The 18,521-nt window shown below is 48.4% G+C and overlaps 1 protein-coding gene and 1 long non-coding RNA gene across 4 annotated transcripts in view; one reads left to right on the top strand and one right to left on the bottom strand.

The window, feature by feature from the left end:
- Positions 1-1,261: 1,261 nt before the first annotated feature.
- On the bottom strand, positions 1,262-6,113 carry LOC123931109. Its single transcript, XR_006816220.1, has 3 exons — positions 6,014-6,113; positions 5,343-5,482; positions 1,262-1,352 (listed from the first exon to the last, which is right to left on the bottom strand). It is a non-coding gene; the product is annotated as an uncharacterized LOC123931109 (long non-coding RNA).
- A 558-nt stretch (positions 6,114-6,671) lies between these two features.
- Positions 6,672-18,521, top strand: part of HTT (huntingtin) — a 142,687-nt gene continuing 130,837 nt past the window's right edge. For all 3 annotated transcript variants that reach the window (XM_045990446.1, XM_045990439.1, XM_045990429.1), the window contains exon 1: positions 6,672-7,135. In XM_045990446.1, coding sequence (XP_045846402.1) covers positions 6,918-7,135 — 218 coding nt within the window. In that variant the 5' untranslated portion in view covers positions 6,672-6,917. The remainder of the gene's footprint in view (positions 7,136-18,521) is intronic.

Raw genomic sequence — 18,521 nt, 5'->3', positions numbered from 1 at the left:
GGATCTAGCCCCGCATCGGGCTCTCTGCTCAGTGGTGAGCCTGCTTCCCCCCTCTCTCTTCTTCCCTCCCTCTCTGCCTGCTGCTTTACCTACTTGTGATCTCTCTGTCAAATAAATAAATAAAATCTTTAAAACTCTTCATTCCCCCATGTGGATGGACCCCGCTGGAGACAATCTATCTGTTCATCTGCTGAAGGGTCCTCGGCTGTCGTGAGTCATGCTGCTGTGTGCAGTGTACCAATACCTCTTTGAGACCCTGCTTCCAGTTCTCTCAGGCAAAGACCCAGAAGTGGAATTGCTGGGTCGTACAGGAGTTCCATTTTTAGTTATTTGAGGAAATGCCATACTGTTTCCCAGAGTGGCTGCAGCAGCTTGCACTCCCAACACTGCATAGGCTTCCCGTTTCCCCACGTCTTCCTGAAAGTGTCATTTTTAATGGCTCCTTGGCATTGTTCTAATACACAAGGTACAAAGGCTTTTACCACTGCCTTCTTGTTGGACGTTGACGTTGTTTCATCTTTTCGGTATTAACATTGCTTCAGTAACATTTTTGGGCTCCATCTTTGAATGCTTATCTAATAATGTTGTCCCCAGAGCAGCCCTCCTAAGACCATGCTAAGTTAAGTGGTTTGTGTCCTTACATCTTTTTTTTTTTTTTAAGATTTTATTTATTTATTTGACAGAGATCACAAGTAGGCAGAGAGGCAGGCAGAAAGAGAGGGAAGCAGGCTCCCTGCTGAGCAGAGAGCCTGATGCAGGACTCAATCCCAGGGCCCTGAGATCATGACCTGAGCCGAAGGCAGCGGCTTAACACACTGAGCCACCCAGGCGCCCCTTGTCCTTACATCTTTTTTTTTTTTTTTTTTAAGATTTTGTTTATTTATTTGACAGATAGAGATCACAAGTAGGGAGAGAGGCAGGCAGAGAGAGAGAGAGGAGGAAGCAGGCTCCCTGCCAAGCAAAGAACTTGATGCGGGGCTCGATCCCAGGACCTGGGATCATGACCTGAGCGAAAGGCAGAGGCTTTAACCCACTGAGCCACCCAGGCGCCCCGTCCTTACATCTTTTGATGGGTGCTGCCAAGTTACTCTTCGGGAAAGTAATTCAGGATTTGTTATAACTAGCAGTTTTTGGAAGTCCTGTGTCTTTACCAGTCCCCGTGAGCACACTCTCTAATCTTTGCTTGCCCTCTTAGGCTCCTACTGAACCTCGAATGTGCTGTTCTTGACTTTGCTGACTCAAAACCTGCCGTGAGCACTCACCTCAGCTGCATTGTCAAGGTCAGGACGTGGGGATCCGAACACACCATGGGATTGCATGCCGCCTCCCCTCCTGGGTCTGTGGTTTCCTGTCTAGGGAGCGAGGCATGTGGAGTGAGAAAGATTGACCTTTAACTCATTCTCTGAAGTCTTAAGATTCCCTTCTCTTATATCCCAACTCTGAATTGAGCCCATCTCAGAGGCCTTCTGCTCAACCAGGCTCTGGCCCCTTTCTCTTCAACTTCCGTGTGTTACTCTTTCTTTCTTTTTTTATAAATTTACTTGACAGACAGAGATCACAAGTAGGCAGAGAGGCAGTCAGAGAGAGAGGAGGAAGCAGGCTCCCTGCTGAGCAGAGCACCTGATGCAGGTCGATCCTAGGACCCTGGGATCATGACCTGAGCAGAAGGCAGAGGCTTTAACCCACAGAGCCATCCAGGTGCCCTGCCATGTGTTATTTCTCTTAACTGCAGGTCGCTGAGCATTTAACTGAAGTTCTCTGAACACTCTTCTTTATCATCAGGACGCATTTCTTCCCCTTCTCCGTGGGAGTGGGAGCCCAGTGGAGAGCCCACTCTGCCCTGAAGGTGCATCTGCTTGTTCTGTGTCATGACCCGGCAGCTCCTAAAGGCACGGTTTTAAATAGGACGTGGAATTTCCAATGTTGATCATCTAATAAGGGGATGAATGGATGTCAGAGATTTTGCTCAGGAAAGAACAGAGCTGTTCTAGCGGAAGGAGTATTACACCCCATGTAGACCTTGCTTAATAACACAGCAGTCACTGCCAGCCAGGTGTCTTTGAAGTCTTCCTGACCCTCCTCCTCAGGCTGGAGCTTTTAGCAGGAAATCAAAGACATGATCGTAACTTTACGATGTTCTTAGTCCTAGTTATACGGTCATCAAGAACTAGGGCCCTATCTTAAGTACATCTGGGCTGCTGTAGCAGAACACCCTGAACCTGACAGCTTATAAACAACAGAAATGTGTTTCCCACAGTTTTGTCCTTACATGGCTGAGAGTAGAGAGGGGAAACAAGGTCTCTCTTGACCCAGTTGTGGGGGTCCATCCTCTTGATCTCATCTAATCCCAATTATCTGAGTAATGGACAGTTAACTGAACCAAAGAAAATCCTGAAGAAGATCTTCACCTCATTCATGGATACTAAATTACCAGGGTCCCGAGAGCTTATAACCAAGAGCATAGTAAGGGGGCAGAGATAAGAGGAATGAAATCAGCCAAGGACAAAAATGAAATAAACCAGAAGGAAACAGGATCAGAGAGAAAATGAGAGATACTCTGACTTTACATTCTTTGTAAGATGCATTTTAAAGACATCAAGAGTCCTGTAATATAAATTTGAATTAATGTGTACCTATAGCCACCGAACTGTCCACTTAGGAATGGCTAAAATGTTTCTGTGTATTTTAATACAATAAGAAAGAATGAAAATAATTGAATTGGAATATAAGCTCCTAATTCCCCCACTCTGTTCTCTGAAAGGCCCAGAAGCAATGACGCCCCCACAGTGATGAGCACACCTGGCTCCCAGTTCTTGGCTTCTAAAGACCACTCTCCCCTCCGAGGAGTCAGGGCTTCTTAGAGAAGTGGCTGATTCCAGGTTTGAGGAGGGGAGGATGGGCTGGGAGCATCTTGCTGTGACATAAAACAAGAAAGTGCTCAAGGAATGATGGGATGTGGCAAAGGGACACAGGAGCTACCTTGAAGGGGCTTCTGTTGAACTGGGGATGATTCGAGCTGCAACAAAAGAATTATGATGAAACTGGTTATGACGTATAATTTTTAAGATTCAGAGGAGAAAAGGAAGGGAACGGATGGATGCGATATGGGGGAGGAGAGCTCTTCCTCAGAGAGAAGTGTGAGGAGCTTAGGGCAGAAGAAACAAGGGAGTTGCAAGAGACACCACTTCTTAAATCCCAGCCTGAAAGATGACTCAGGCTGGGGTAGACCAGGGATGCCAGACCCACGGGTGGAAGGCTTCCAGGTGGCGGGACATTCTCAGAGGTCCAGAGAACTGTAGGGAACCACCACCAAGGACTTACTAATTATGGAGGAAAATGTGCCCTCATGGTGGGGAGATCTGGCAGTCACCACCTTTACTGAGTGACCAAACCCAGCCCCCCAGAGACAATGGACTCCAGGACAAGCCCCACCTGTGAGGCCTCCTTCCTAAAGGGCCAGGTGGATTCTAGCTGACCTCACACCACAGCCATCCCATAAAATATGTGACTCACATATGTCATCTTTAGAGAGTAAAAATAAACTGCTTTGAGTCATCTTGTGTTTAACCCAATATACACAAATATTACCTCTACATGTCATCAATATACACAGAATGAGATGTTTTACATTGTTTTGTATGAAGTTATTTGAAATCTGGTGTGTATTTTACAGTTTACAGCACATCTTAATGCAGAATTATTACCTTTCAAATGCTTGATAGCCACATGTTGCCGAAGTGTGGGGCTATGCTCCCTGTCATCATGAGTGTCTGCAGGGACTTGAAGGGAACAGGGAGCACCTGGCTATATGTCCAGTGCTGGCTGAGTTTAGGCTCTGGGCAGTGGCTCTGCTGCTGAAAAGAATATCCTGGTCCCAGACATCTCTCACCAGGGATTGAGCATTCCAGAACTTCCAGAATGGGTATCAGCCAGACTTTCGAGCGCTTCCTGCTGGGCAGCCGACTGCTATGTCACAGATTGACCAGGATCCCCGGGATCACTGTCAAGAGGCAGGCTCGTCTCTCTGTACACACTGAGACATGGGACAGTGCAAGTACAGTGAGCCAAAGACTGCGAGAAGATGCTAAAAGCAGACAGAGGGGCAAAAAAGACATCACGCTCAGAGGAGTGACCTTTAAACAACAACTGACTTGTCAACAGCCAGAACGAAAAGCAGAAGACAGTGAAATCCAAATCTTTCATCTGCCGCAGAAAAGTATCTGCCAACCTCGGATTCTATACCCAACCAAAAATCCACTGAGAATAAAGACAAAGTAGAGATTTTTTTTTTCTGAAAAACTGAAACAGATTTCAGCAATAAAAGGTCCACTAAAAACAACTCCATATGGTCTTTTCCTGGCAGAGGAAAATGAGCCCAGAGGGAAGATTGGAGATGTAGGAGGGAAGGAAGAGTAAGAAAAAGGGTAAATATGGGAGTTGATTTGAACAAATCTGAGTGTGCAAACCAGCCATGATTGTGTCTGTGTCCTCTGTGGTATGCGTGTGTACTTAAATAGAATTCAAATACGCAGCAATGACACTCTCAACTGGAAGAAGCTTCAGGGGAGACAGACAGGAGCCACCAAGGCACCCTTGGGAGCTCCTGGCCCACTCGCCTTGTTCCCTGTGGCTCTGCCTCATGCCCCACGGGCTCCTACCTGCTTTCGGGTTCAGAGTGGGTGCCTGCCCCCAGCTGCAGTACCCCATCTGTTGGGGCCACTGGGACCTTTAAACATTTCCCTCTTGGGGCGCCTAGGTGGCTCAATGGGTTACGCCCCTGCCTTTGTCTCAGGTCATGATCTCAGTATCCTGGGATCAAGACACGCATTGGGGGGGTCTCTGCTCAGCGGGGAGCCTGCTCCAACCCCCCCCTTGCTCTGCCTGCCTCTCGGCCTACTTGTGATCTCTCTGTCAAATAAATGAATAAAATCTTTAAAAAAAACCCCAAAACCTCCCCCCTCCGTCTGCAGGATCACCACAGGTGTGTTGCTTGGTTTTCATTTCTAGCTCCCCACCCAAACCTATCCTTTTACATCCCCTCCCCAAACAGTAACATTTTTGTTGCAGAAGACTTGAAAAATACAGAAAAGTGTAAGGACTAAGATATAAATCACCTATAATTTCCTTGTTCACAGAGAGTCACTGTTATAGACTTAATGACCAGATCCCTTTTCCATGTATATGTGGATTGTTTTTGTCTTTCTTTAAAAAAGAAAAAATGGGGGGGGGGGGGTTCCTGCCATCCATGGCGGTCTGCTCATGCATTGCACACCTTTGTGTCATGAGCACTCTCCTCAAACAGGATCAGAATGACTGCATAGTTTCCCGTCATGTGAATGTACCTTGATTCATGCAGTCGCTCCTTCAGTTGTTTCCACGTTTTTGTTCCCAGTGTTGCTGTAGCCAGCGACCATCCTCACACAGGTGTGTCCAATCAGGAGGTGTCAGCATCTTGGATTATGACTGTATTTGGAGATGGAGCCTTTATACAGAGGTGATCAAGATAAAATGAAGTCTTCAGAGGGGGCCCTCATCCAATATGGCCTGTGGGTATTCTTATAGGAAGAAGGGGTCAGGACCCAAACACACATAGAGAAAGACTATGTGAGGATAAGGTATAAGACAGCCGGGACCAGGGGGAAGGCTACTCTCCTTGAAGATGCCCCATTAGGGTCGGGCAGTGGTTCTTGTGGGTGGTGCCTCTCGGGTCAAGGCTGCTTCTCGCTGCGCCAGCCACAGCCTCTGCAGGCAGCAGGCACTGACCCGTAGATTTTGGCCCGTGCCTGCCCTAAGTCCTTCTTGCCCTCCGCAGGCAGGCTCAGCAAGGGGTGGCGCCTGGGCTCCCTGCCTCCCCGACGCGCACCTCGGGTTGGACCGGGCTCACGCACTCCGCCCTTCGCCCTTCCTCCCCGCACGGCTGAGTCCCTCTCTCAGCGCGCGCCTGGCCGAGCGCGCCGGCTCCCAGCCCACCGCCCGTCCTCCCTGCGACCCCAGGCAGAGGCGACAAGGGTACCTGCGCAGGGGGACCTTCCCGGACGCGCCCCGCCTCCGGCCTCTGCCAGGCGCCTCCTGGGGCAGGTGCTTCCCCACCGCGCCCCCTGCCGCACCCCGCCCCTTGGCCCGCCCCCGCCCCGCCTTCTGCCCCGCAGCGTCCCGCCCCTCTCGCCAAGCACTCTGCCCCGCCCCCGTCCTCTGCCCAGCCCCTTCCCTCTCAGGGGTTTTTCTCCGCTGCGCCCCCGGCCCCTCCTCCCACCTCCGCCGCGCCCCGCCCTCTACGCCGCACCCCTTTCCCCGCCTCGCCCCGCCCTTCTCGCTGTGCCCTCTGCCCCGCCCCCGTCCTCTGCTCAGCCCCTCCCGGCGCTGGGGTTTTCTCCGCCCCGACCACACCCCGTCTTCTACCTCGCCCCGCCCCGCGCCTCCCGCCGCGCCCCCTGCTCCGCCCCGTCCTCCGCCTCGCCGCGCCCCGCCTCTCCCGCCGCTAGTGTTTCCCTGCCGCGCCCCCTGCCCCGCCTACCACCCTCCGCTCCGCCCCCCCTACCCCGCCCCGCTCCTTACCCCGCCCCTCGCCCTCGGCCCGCCCCGACCCGAGAGTGGTGCTGTGATCTCAGCAGACCAGCTGCCCTGGGAGCCCAGCCGGCGGATGCGGGGGGCGGGCCGGCGCCTCAGCCAGCCATTGGCAGAGGTCGCCGCCACTGGCTGTCAATCCTGCTGGCCCGGTCTGGCCCCGCCCCACCCCGCCGGCGCAGCGTCGAGGGACGCACGGCCGCGAGGGCTGCCGGGACGGGTCCAAGATGGCCGGGCGCCTCGGTTCCGCTCCTGTTGGCGGCGTCGAGCCCCATTCATTGCCGCGCTGCTGAGCGGCGCCGCGGGTCGGCTCGAGGGCTTGGGGGGCTGTCCCCGCAGGGCGGGAGGCCGCCATGGCGACCCTGGAGAAGCTCATGAAGGCCTTTGAATCCCTCAAGTCCTTCCAGCAGCAACAGCAGCAGCAGCAGCAGCAGCAGCAGCCGCCGCCGCCTCAGCTTCCTCAGCCGCTGCCGCAGGCGCAGCCGCCGCCGCCTCAGCCGCAGCCGCCGCCGCCCCCGCCGCCCCCGCCGCCCCCCGGCCCGGCCGTGGCCGAGGAGCCACTGCACCGACCGTGAGTACCGCCCCGCTGCAGCTCCCGGCCCCGTGGCCCCCGGACTCGGCGCGCATCGTCGCCCTTAACCCGGTGCCGGGGCCCTGTCCGGGTCCGCAGGCGGCCGCGGACCCCCGCCTCTCCCGGCGTGCGAAGTTAGGGGAGGAACTCGCTGCTTTGTATTTGCGGGGACCGGGCTGTGCCTTGAGCCGAGACCGCCACTTCCCTTCCTTCTCGGCATCCCCGCGAGGGAGGGGCGCTGAGGTCCCGGACACCTCGCGATCAGCCGGGCTTGGGAGCCGGGGCGCTGGGAGGGGGTGATGACATCATGCTTGGAGGCCGCCGGGGGCGGGGATGGCGGACTGCGGTCCCGGCCCAGCGGGATTCCGGTCCAGGGGGCTCTTGGAGCCGCCGGTGCCTCGAAGCTGGCTTCCCGCATTCTCGAGGCGTGTCGGCTAGTCCGGGAATCGCATGGGTAGAGTTGGGAAGAGACCCGCGGTCTCAGCTACAGCTGGTCTGCAGGCCCTTGAGTAGTGGGAGCCAAGTAAATGGGGAGCTGCTTAGGAGGTTGTTATTAAGACGTGAGAGAGAATAAAATTGACTTGAGTATTAGGAGGAGTCGGCCTTTAGTTTCGTGCCTGTCTTCAGCTGGACGTACAAACCAGCCGTTGCGGAGGGAGAGGTTAATTGCTGCCGGGATGAGGATGCGCATTACACCAGCGCTGTGGTCCAGCTTGCCTGCGGCTCCCATGGGCGTCTCCTCTTTCCTTCTTTGGACATGGCCTGCTACTGTTTGAAAGCTAGGGGTCTGCTGCTTGGGCCTGGAGACCATATCTTCCCCAGAACCCACGTGCTTTACCCCCGAAGTCTCCTCGAGGCCTTTCTCTCCCCCTGGGGCTTTGCATCCTCCATCTGGATGTGCACAAGGCGGCATTTAGTGAGGACAGTGTTCAAGGGGCAGCCCCTTTAAGAAGCTCCTTCTCATATTTATCTATCTATTTATTTAGGGTTTTAAAAAAAGATTTTATTTATTTGACAGAGAGAGAGGCAGCGAGAGAGGGAACACAGGCAGGGGGAGCGGAAGCGGTAGAGGGAGAAGCAGTCTTCCCGCGGAGCAGGGAGCCCGATGCTGGGCTTCATCCCAGGACCCTAAGATCATGACCTGAGCGGAAGGCAGACGCTTAATGACTGAGCCACCCAGGTGCCCATCCCTCTCATTTTTAGTAATATTTTCTTACTCGTTATGTTTCTGATGTGATCCTTGCTATGTTCTGAGAGGTTTTTTTTTAAATTAATTTTTTAATTTTTTTATAAACATATAATGTATTTTTATCCCCAGGGGTACAGATCTGTGAATCGCCAGGTTTACACATTTCACAGCACTCATCATAGCACATACCCTCCCCAATGTCCATAACCCCACCACCCTCTCCCGACCCCCCTCCCCCCAGCAACCTTCAGCCTGTTTTGTGAGATTGAGTCTTTTATGGTTTGTCTGTCCTGAGAGTTTAAATAGAAGATGAGAATTTGGGGAGTAATACTGACTTATCTAAATTAGAAATAAAATGTATAAATAAATTAATTTTTCTTCTGAGAGGTAAAAAACCTGCTTGGGTGCTTAGAGAAAAACTTTTTTTTTTTTTTTAAGATTTCATTTATTTATTTGAGAGAGAAAGATCATGAGAGAGAGCACAAGCAGGGGGAGGGGCAGAGGGAGAAGCTGGCTTTCCGCAGAGCAGGGAACCAGGTGTAGGGCTCATCCCAGTACCCCAGGATCATGACCTGAGCCCAAGGCAGACTGCTAACCAACTGAGCCACCCATGCGCCCCTGCCATCTGTTTCTTATGCTGATTTGACAGAACCTGAATTTGCTTATCTTCAAAATATGGCTATAAAGAGGTTTCTTTCTCAAACTGCCTTGACAAAAGTAGATAGATGCTGTTTTATTACTTTATTTTAAGGTATTATGTGATTGACTTATTTTAAAAGTGTATCTATTATTTTCATGTAAGTAGTACACTCCCATGATGCAAATTCTAAAATTACAAAAAGGTAATAATTAAAATGTCTCTCTCCCGCTCCATTCTCCTGAGTACCTAACTCTGTCCCCAGAGGCAAGCACTATTCTCCTTCCTCCTTGTGTGTCCTTACAGGTACAAACCATGCACATATGGAGACAGGTTTTAAGTTATTTAGAACAGAAGTATTTCAGAATAGTAACCTTTAAAGCTTCTTAGCATGCTCTGAAATCAACTACATTGGCCTTATTGTAGTTATTTTAAATAAAATGCATAAATATCATATTTGTAGACCCTTTGCCTTTGAGAAAGCAGGTATTCATTAATTTTGAGTAACAAACTCTGCTTGCAAGTTTGGATTTTGGCATTTCTGTTCAGGTGCTTCAGCTGAAAATCCATTTGCCAAAGTAAGAATTGTCCAAAAACAATTTAAGTGTCTGTTCTATTTTTACGGTTCTCCTCTGTTGTGTGGAGCTGCAGTGTCACAGCCGTGCGTGGGCTTCAGTTGAAGTGTCTGAGTGCCTGCTCGCTGCTCAGCATGGAGGGTGCAGGGGTGCCGGGGTGGACTGGCTACTGTCTAAGCAGGGTTGGCCTGCAGGGGGGTGCCAGGGGCGGGGATGGTCCTAACTGGAATTATGAGGCAGTTGACATTTGCATTAGGTACTTTCTTACCGTCCTTCAGAGTCCCACCTGGTTTCCCCCTGACTTTAATTCTTCATTCATCTGTAGATGTTTACTGAACATCTAAGGAATGCCTCTGTGGTCATAGCTGCAGGGTTGCAGCCTCAACAGATAAAGTTCTTGCCTTGGGAAGTTTTCATTTCAGGGAGGGACATAGACAGTAAACAAGACGGAAAAGTAGAACATGGGTTTATGAGAGAGTGGTAAATGAAGGAGGAGCAGCAAAGCAGGAAAAGGAAGTAGGAAATGGGGGCGCCTGGGTGGCTCAGTTGGTTGGGCGACTGCCTTCGGCTCAGGTCATGATCCTGGAGTCCCGGGATCGAGTCCCGGGATCGAGTCCCACATTGGGCTCCCAGCTCCACAGGGAGTCTGCTTCTCCTTCTGACCTTCTCCTCGTTCATACTCTCTCTCAAATAAATAAAAAATAAAAATGTTTAAAAAAAAAAAAGGAAGTAGGAAATGTCAGCGTTGATAAGGTGTTGACATTTTAGATAGGGTGTCCAGGGAAAGGGCCACTGAGATTGTGGCTTTAGAGTCAACACCTGGAGGGGGTCAAAGACAGAGCAGTGAAGGTGTATGGAGGAGGGCGTTCCTGGCAGGGGAACAGGTCCCAAGGCCCCCTGTTTGAGGAATACCAAGGAGAGGTTGGTTCTGTTGGTTGAATTAGTGAGTGAGAGACTCTCAGTAGTGGGTGGGGTCCCAGAGGGAGTTGGAGCAGCACACTTTGTAGGTGGATTAAAGACATCAGCGTTTATCCTGGAGGAAGGAATGGGGGGAGAAAGGGAAGGATTTGAGTTCCATTTTACAGTGAATACTGGTTGAGAATGGAGTGAAGGGGAGCACAGGCAGAAGCAGGAAGCCAGTTGGGAAGCTATGGTGAAACATGACTGAATTCGAAGGTAGAACTGAAGGGACTTATTCCTCTCTGCTAAATGCGAGGTGATTTAGCTGAGGTTCGTGTTCTTAGTCAGGATATATTCAGCTGTTAATAACGGGAACCCCTGCTGCGGTGGCTTACATAGGTGGGAGTTCATTCTAAGACCACGTGAGTCTGTGTGAGGAGGCTGAACGAGATGAGGGACACGACCGCTTCCTTTCTAACTTCCTTTCTTCTCCCTCTTTTCCCCTTCTCCCCTTTCCTCCCCTTCCCTATGCACAATGTGGGGCTCCAACTCAGGACCCCGAGTTCAAGAGTTGTGCGCTCTACTGACTGAGCCACCCAAGCGCCCCAGTCTTACACTTATTTTGTAAGCCCTGTCCTCATTCTTGCCCATTTTTTTAAAGTTGAATAATTTGTCTTTTTATTGTGGAATTGAAACCATTTTTTATGTATTCTGGACACATGAGATATGTGATTTTTGAAACATTCTTCCTTTCTGTGGATTCTCTCTTCATTTTCTTGGTAGTGCCCTTTGAAAGCTCAAAAGTTTTCAATTTTGATGAAGTCCAGTTTCTATTTTTGTCTTTGGTTGCTGTGCCTTAAGAGTAAGAGCTAGAAACTTGCCTAATTCAAGGTCACAGAGATGTATTATTCCTGTGTTTTCTTGTAAGAGTTTTAGAGTGTTATATTTACATTGGATCCATTTTAAGGTAACTTTTATACGGTGTGAGGTTAGGGACCTTCATTCCTTGGTGTGAGGCTGCCCAGCTGTCCCAGCACTTTCATCGACAAGATGTTTCTTTCCCCGTTGGATTGTATGGGAACCCTTGTTTAAAATGCATAGCCTGTAAGTGTATGCATTTATTTCTGGACTTTCAGTCCTTTTTTTTTTTTTTTTTTTTTTTTTAAGATTTTCTTTATTTATTTGACAGAGAGAGTGTGAGTGAGCAGGAGAGCACGAGGGGGCACCTGCAGCAGAGGCAGGTGGAGAAACAGACTCCCTGAGGAGCAGGGAGCCTGATGATAGGCTGGATCTCAGGACCCTGGGATCGTGAGCCTGAGCCAAAGTCAGACACTTAATTGACTGAGAAACCCAGGTGCCCCTGGACTTTCAGTTGGTCTACCAATACAAGTACAGTCTTGATGACCACAGACATCAAGTGTTTGTTTGTCTTTTATTTTTATATTTATTTATTTATTTTTAAAGATTTTATTTATTTATTTGACAGAGATCACAAGTAGGCAGAGAGGCAGGCAGAGAGAGAGGGGAGGAAGCAGGCTCCCCGCTGAGCAGAGAGCCCAGTGCGGGGCTCAATCCCAGGACCCTGGGACCATGACCTGAGCTGAAGGCAGAGGCTTTAACCCACGGAGCCACTCAGGTGCCCCTGTTTGTTTGTTTGTTTGTTTTTAATCACAATTTCAAATCATGAAATTTGAGTCCTCCAACTTTGTTCTTTTTTAATAGTTTTGGCTATCCTGGGCCCTGTGAGTTTCCATATGGTTATAAGATCAGATCATCAAATTCTATGAAGATGCCACCTAGGATTCTGGTAGGGATGGCATTGAATTTGTAGATTGATTTGGGGATTGGCACCTTAACCATGTCAAGTCTTCTGATTTATGTACATTGGCAAAGTTTTTACGTAAAGTCAGAGAGGGGGCCGTTTTTAGGCTTTGTGGGCACAGTGTCTCTCACAACTACTCACCTGCTCTCTGTTGTCTCCCTGAACCTCTTCTCCCAGATACCCAAACAGCTTGCTCCCTCCACCCTGCCCTAGTAGAGCCTTCTCAGTGCACTTAGGCCCTACATAAAATTACACACCTCTTCTCCCTCTTACTGTTTTGTTTTCTCCATCGTATTCGTCACCATTGGTCTTGCTCACTGCTATAACCCCAGAAACTGTAACCCCAGAAAACGGCCAGGCGCAAAACCAGCACTTGGCTGAAGGGCTCCTCCCAGGTCATCAAGTCCAGTCCCTACTTAAGTCCCCACTCCCCCTGAGAGCTCTTCCGCCCACTGCGGCTCATGTGTCAGGGTTACAACCCACTTTGGGGAGGCACGAATGCTTGATGGCCCTGGAAAGAGAAGTGACACGGTGTCAGTAATGCCCTTACACAAGCAGCCCAAGTCTTCCCTCCCACATGCTGACGGCAGTGCTAGCTACGGAGCTCGGCCATCCCCAGTGCAGCTCTTCAAGCTTCAGGGTGCATACAGATTGCTGGCAGGACTTGCCAAAATGCAGACTCTGCTTCGGTACATCCCAGGTAGAGGAAAGGGTCTGTACTCCTCATAAGCTCGCAAGCAACAGCGAACTCTGGCCCGAGCAGCAAGGTCCTACAGCAGATCATGTCTCTGAACCGCACTCCAGCACCTGAGCTGAGTCAGCTCAGCACGCTGACCACTGTCTTACGCAGTGTTTCGTTTTTCCTTCTTGTCTGAATAAGACCAATATTTTGAGGCTGGACTGACCACTCCAAGGTAGTTTAGCAGATGGCTGGCTCACTTTCAGGAACTAGAGGTAGCAGGGGTGGGGACTCTCTTAGGTGGAGAGAATATGTCAGCAGGCCATTTGAAAGTCAGGACGACGCAAGACTTCTTCTGCCTTTACAGTTCCAAGTCCTTCTAAAAAAGAAAAATTCTTGTCCATGAACTGTCACTGAACTATACACCTTAAAATGCTTCATTTTATGTTATGTGAATTTCACCTCCAAATAAATAAACAAATAGGAAATTCTACACTATTATACAGCAATTAGCAAGAATTACATGTATGGCTATGGAACAATGTCTACGATATTATTGCTCTTGGAGAAATTCAGGGTGATTTCAGTCATGCAAACAAAAAGAAACATGTTTAAATGCTTAAATGTGTATTAAAAATCAGAGAAGACAAAAAGAAGTTTAATAATTGTCATTTTTAGGGAATGAGACTAGGATAGATCTGTGCTCTTTGAAAATGTTTTACGATATAGTTATGTGTAACTTATATAATTTTTTAAACTAGTTAATAGAAAGTAACTAGAAAATAAATACTTCACAAAAGTGGTCCGATCATATTTAATCTAGGGATATGCAAGTTACAGCCTGCCTGTTTTGCTCCCATTTGCAAGCTAAGAAATGTTTTCACATCTTTAAATGGTTGATAATAATAATAGTTCGTGACATATGAAAATTACATGAAATTCAAATTTCAATGTCATCAATAAAGTGTTACTGGAATACAGCCACACTCATCCATTACATATTGCCTCTGGCTGCTTTAATTCGTGCAGCCCCAAAGTGGGTTGTAACCCTGACACATGAGCCACAGTGGGCTGGAAGAGCTCCCAGGGGGAGTGGGGACTTAAGTAGGGACTGGACTTGATGACCTGGGAGGAGCCCTTCAGCCAAGTGCTGGTTTTGCGCCTGGCCGTTTTCTGGGTCTTGGGGTTACAGCAGTGAGCAAGACCAGTGGTGACGAATACGATGGAGAAAACAAAACAGTAAGAGGGAGAAGAGGTGTGTAATTTTATGTAGGGCTTAAGTGCACCGAGAAGGCTCTACTAGAGCAGAGTGGAGGGAGCAAGCTGTTTGGGTATCTGGGAGAAGAGATTCAGGGAGACAACAGAGAACTGAGTGTGCGTTCGTATTTGAGGAATAGTAAGGATGCCAGCGGCTGGAGCAAAATGAAGGGCAGAAATAGGAGATGAGGTTAGAGTGGTGGGAGATTAGAGATGAAGGTCAGCCAAATGGGGCTTTGTGCACCAGTGCAGTAAGGACTTTATTCTGCCCAGATGCATACTTGTGTGGTGAAACAAGTGTTCTGATTTACATTTCTAAACGGTCACTTTGACAGAACCAAATGCTGGCACGGACAAAACTGGGCGGTCACTTAATCATTGCTGGTGGGCATACAGAAGGGTATGTCTACTCTGGAAAATAGTCCGGCAGTTTCTTGTAGAACAGAGTGTGCAATCATCATTTGACCTGGCAGTTGGACTCCGACAAGTATACTGTTCAGCTCCAGACACCTGCCACAATTTAGGCGACTCTGAAGGAAGTCATGCCAGTGAAAATAGCCACTCCTGAAAGGGTGCAAACTCTTTAATATGTAACATTTTTGAAATCATGGGGTTTTAGGAAAGGAGACTAGATGAGAGGTCGCCAGGGTTAGGGAGAGTGTGGTGGATAGAGAGGAGGGGAGGGATGTGGCTGTGGCTCTAGGAGAAGCCCTTGTGGTGATGGAAATGTTGGGTGTCTGTGGGGGATCCATAAATATACACAGCTGATAAAATTGTATAGAACTAAAAACATACACAAATGAAGAAAAGACTTTTCATTTAGCTTAACCCATTGGTTTTTTGAAATGCACCTTTTTAAGGTAGTGATTGTTAACTGTATTTGGTTAGATCGCCAGTAAGAAAGGCTTTATTTTTTTTAATGTTTTTTATTTTTTTTAAAGATTTTATTTTATTTTATTTATTTTTATTTTAGAGAGCAGGAGAGAGCAAACAGGGAGGGGAGGAATGGAGGGACAAGCCGACTTCGTGCTGAGTGCAGAGCCCAACAGGGAGGCTTGATCTCCCTATCCTGAGATCATGACCTGAGCCAAAATCAAGAATCCAGACACTTACCCCGCTGAGGCACCCTGGGGCTCCAAGAAAGGTTTTATTTTGATGGTCCGTTTCTATGACACAGACTGTGGATTGGGTAGTCTTAGTCCTTGGTCCCCCTAATCAAACAGCACTTTTATTTATTTTTAAGATTTTATTTATTTATTTGGCAGACAGAGATCACAAGTAGGCAGAGAAGCAGGCAGAGTGAGAGGGGGAAGCAGGCTTCCTGCTGAGCAGAGAGCCTGATGCGAGGCTCGATGTGGGGCTCGATCCCAGGACCCTGAGATTATGACCTGAGCCAAAGGCAGAGGCTTTAACCCGCTGAGCCACCCAGGTGTCCCAGCACTTTTATTTTTAAATTAGGTATGGCACATAATTCCAAAGTGACTTCTGGTGTCCCACTCCTTCCTAAAATCTGTCTGAAGGAGCTCTAACATTTTAGGGGCACTCACATTAGTACTGTACTTGCTGCAAGTGAAGGGGCCACGGCAGGAGGCAGTGGGGGTGGAGGGCAGTGTTTGTGTGGGGAAGCCTCAGTCCTGCTCGCTGGCTGGGCTGTGCAGATGCCACGGGAAGGTAAGTGTTTAGAGCCCAAAAAGCCCAAGACCGAGCAGTGTTTTTCGAGTCCTGGTGGAGTCCAGGCCTTTCCCCTGCCAGCTCTCAACCCGGAACCACATTTTTCAAGCCAAGTCTTAAAATAATATGATATTAAACAGTAAGAATTTGGAAGATGGCTTGAATTCCGTTCTTAGACTTCATTCTCCAGTAATTGTTTTAATGTGGTCCTAGCATGCTCTAGGGGCCTGGCCTTTTTTATGCGCCTCTTTCAAATGTGTGTTTCTGTGCAGATCACTTCAGTACAGAAGAGGGGCTGACTGAAGTTTGTATGCGTTTTGAAGGTGAAGTTAACATGATTGCATTTACCAAAGTTGGAAGAGTCTGGACTGCTTGCCCTGTTCATCCAGTTCCTGCTCAGAACAAGGCGGTTCCCTTTTTACCTTAATTTCCATACTTACTTTCCACGTGGAACAAACCAGCCTGATGTCTCTGTTCATCAGTCAAAGTTAAATTCTGTGGGGGAATGAAGTGGTTGTGGTTTTCTTAAATTTCCCAGTTTGCTTATTGGACAAAGTAAGGTAGGAAGGAGGTGTTTCAGGCAGGGACTGTAGAGTGTAAAAGAGTTTAGCTTGAAGATGCAAGACCTAAACTACTGAGTTATTCTGAGGGGCCAGAGTTCCCTGAGGGCTGGGGAATGTGGACATCTGGGAAGTAGCCCGAGCCTGTGTCCTGATGGGCGTGGTTAGACCAGGTTTGGGAGGGGGCGCCCCATGGCGCTGTGTACAAACCACTTGTCGCTTTCAGTAGGTAATACTGGAAGGATTATTTTTTCCCCTGTTCCTGATAGTTTTGGTTAATGTCTCTTTGTTGGGGTGTCTGTGGGTAAAATCTGATCCCACACTTTAAAAATGTGGGTATTCTTCAGTGTAATAAAAGAGGGAGTGCTTTTTACAGGATTTGGTTACACTTGTCTGCCTTTTTAAGCAGGCATTTTTTAGGGTTTGACTCTGATGTCATAAAATTGTGTAGTTCTAAAAAAATTGTGTAGTTCTTTAATGATAGTGTGTCAATTTCGCACGTTTAGCTATGTTGGCAATGACAATGGATTTGAGGAAAATGGAGCAGAATTAAAGTATTTGGTAACAATTAGATGGTTTGTGTTTATGCTTCTCACACAAAACAAGTACTTACTAATTATTGTTTGAATTTTGATGGCGAGTTTAGGAACCCTTGAAAACTGTCTGCAGAACTTTGTTTTTGTGTGGAAAAGATTCAAATTTCTTTATTGCCAGCAAGTGATCATTAATCTGGTTAGAATAGAAACTCAGAATATGTGTGCTTTCTTCTTAGCCGACCGTGAGAGAGTACTGTCTTCTTTTTCAGAATAAGATTCATCGAAGGTGCTGCTAAGAGATCTGATTGTCTAGAGTGTGGCAGGCCGGATTGCCCGGGCTCCAGCTTGCATTCCCACAGCCCGTGAGCTCTAGCACTTGGGGATCGCGCCACTGCTGCTTCTTTTTAGTAGCTTTGCTGTTTCTACTTTTTCTTTTTTTTTCCATCTCTTGGTTCTAGAAATTTAGATTCAAAGTAATTATCGCTTGTCTTCTGAATCCTATCTGTAAGACTGACTCAAGAACTTTTGAGTCTGTTTTAATGTGCTTTTTACTTATTCTTCTACAGAAAATGTTGACTTATCCATTTCCGTATCGGCTTTTTATGAACATGTGTGAAGTGCAGGTGTTGTGCTGAGTGCTAGGAACAGAGACGTGCCGTGGGCCTTGCTCTTAGTCTGTCGTCCTGGGGAGGCCACTGCCAGAGCACTTGTTATCAGAGTGGCCTGGACGCTGGCTGGGGGGGCCTGGGAAGAGAGCCCGGGGGAATAGCACAGGCTTTCCCTACCAGGAGCCCCATGAAGAGGAGCAAGAGGGAAACCGACAACAGTTGAATGTATTTTTATTTTCTTGGGTGAGGTCCGTATTCTGTCCTTGACTTTTTGCTCATTTCAGGAACGTTTACTCAGGTTCTCGTGAGGGGCAACAGCGTGGCTAGGTCTTTGTGAAGTCAGGCGCAGGCCTTGACAGCTGTGCTGTTCGTTGCTCACTGTATTCTTTCGGCTTATCCCATATATGAAGAGGGAGACAGAGTTCTTGTTAGGACTCGTATTTGTATCTAAAATGTTCCACTGGCCTGGCCAATTCTCCATCAGGCATGCATGTAATTAGTGTGAAGCTGGTGACTTTTTTCCTCTTTTCTGGTACCCTGATATGTGAATTCAGTTCATTTAAGGCCTTAGGCAGATTTTCACTTTGGAAATCAAAAGGTAATGGATAGGTGAGTTAGTTTGCTTCCTAAATGCTTAAAACGGTCGATGTTCTTTAATTTTCTTGGTGGCGGTCTTACACTGGGCCAATTCTAATTTAATCTGGTCTTTTAAAGAAGAGAACATTTTAATTCTCACAGCACTCTCTTCTTTCTTCTTTAAACTGAGGTATGATTTATGCACGGCACAGGGACCTGGTTAGCATCCAGTTCTGTGGGCTTTGACGAATGCATAGCTGTGTGACTACTACACAGTCGGAGTTCAGCAGTTTTGTCACTCCCTCAAGCTCCCCCTGCCTCTTTGCTGCCATACCTCTCTCCAGCCCCTGTAAATTACTGACCACTTCCTGTCCCT

This window comes from Meles meles, chromosome 2 (genome assembly GCF_922984935.1).
Source record: "Meles meles chromosome 2, mMelMel3.1 paternal haplotype, whole genome shotgun sequence".
Taxonomy (NCBI): domain Eukaryota; kingdom Metazoa; phylum Chordata; class Mammalia; order Carnivora; family Mustelidae; genus Meles; species Meles meles.
This window is presented reverse-complemented; position numbering and strand designations above follow the sequence as displayed.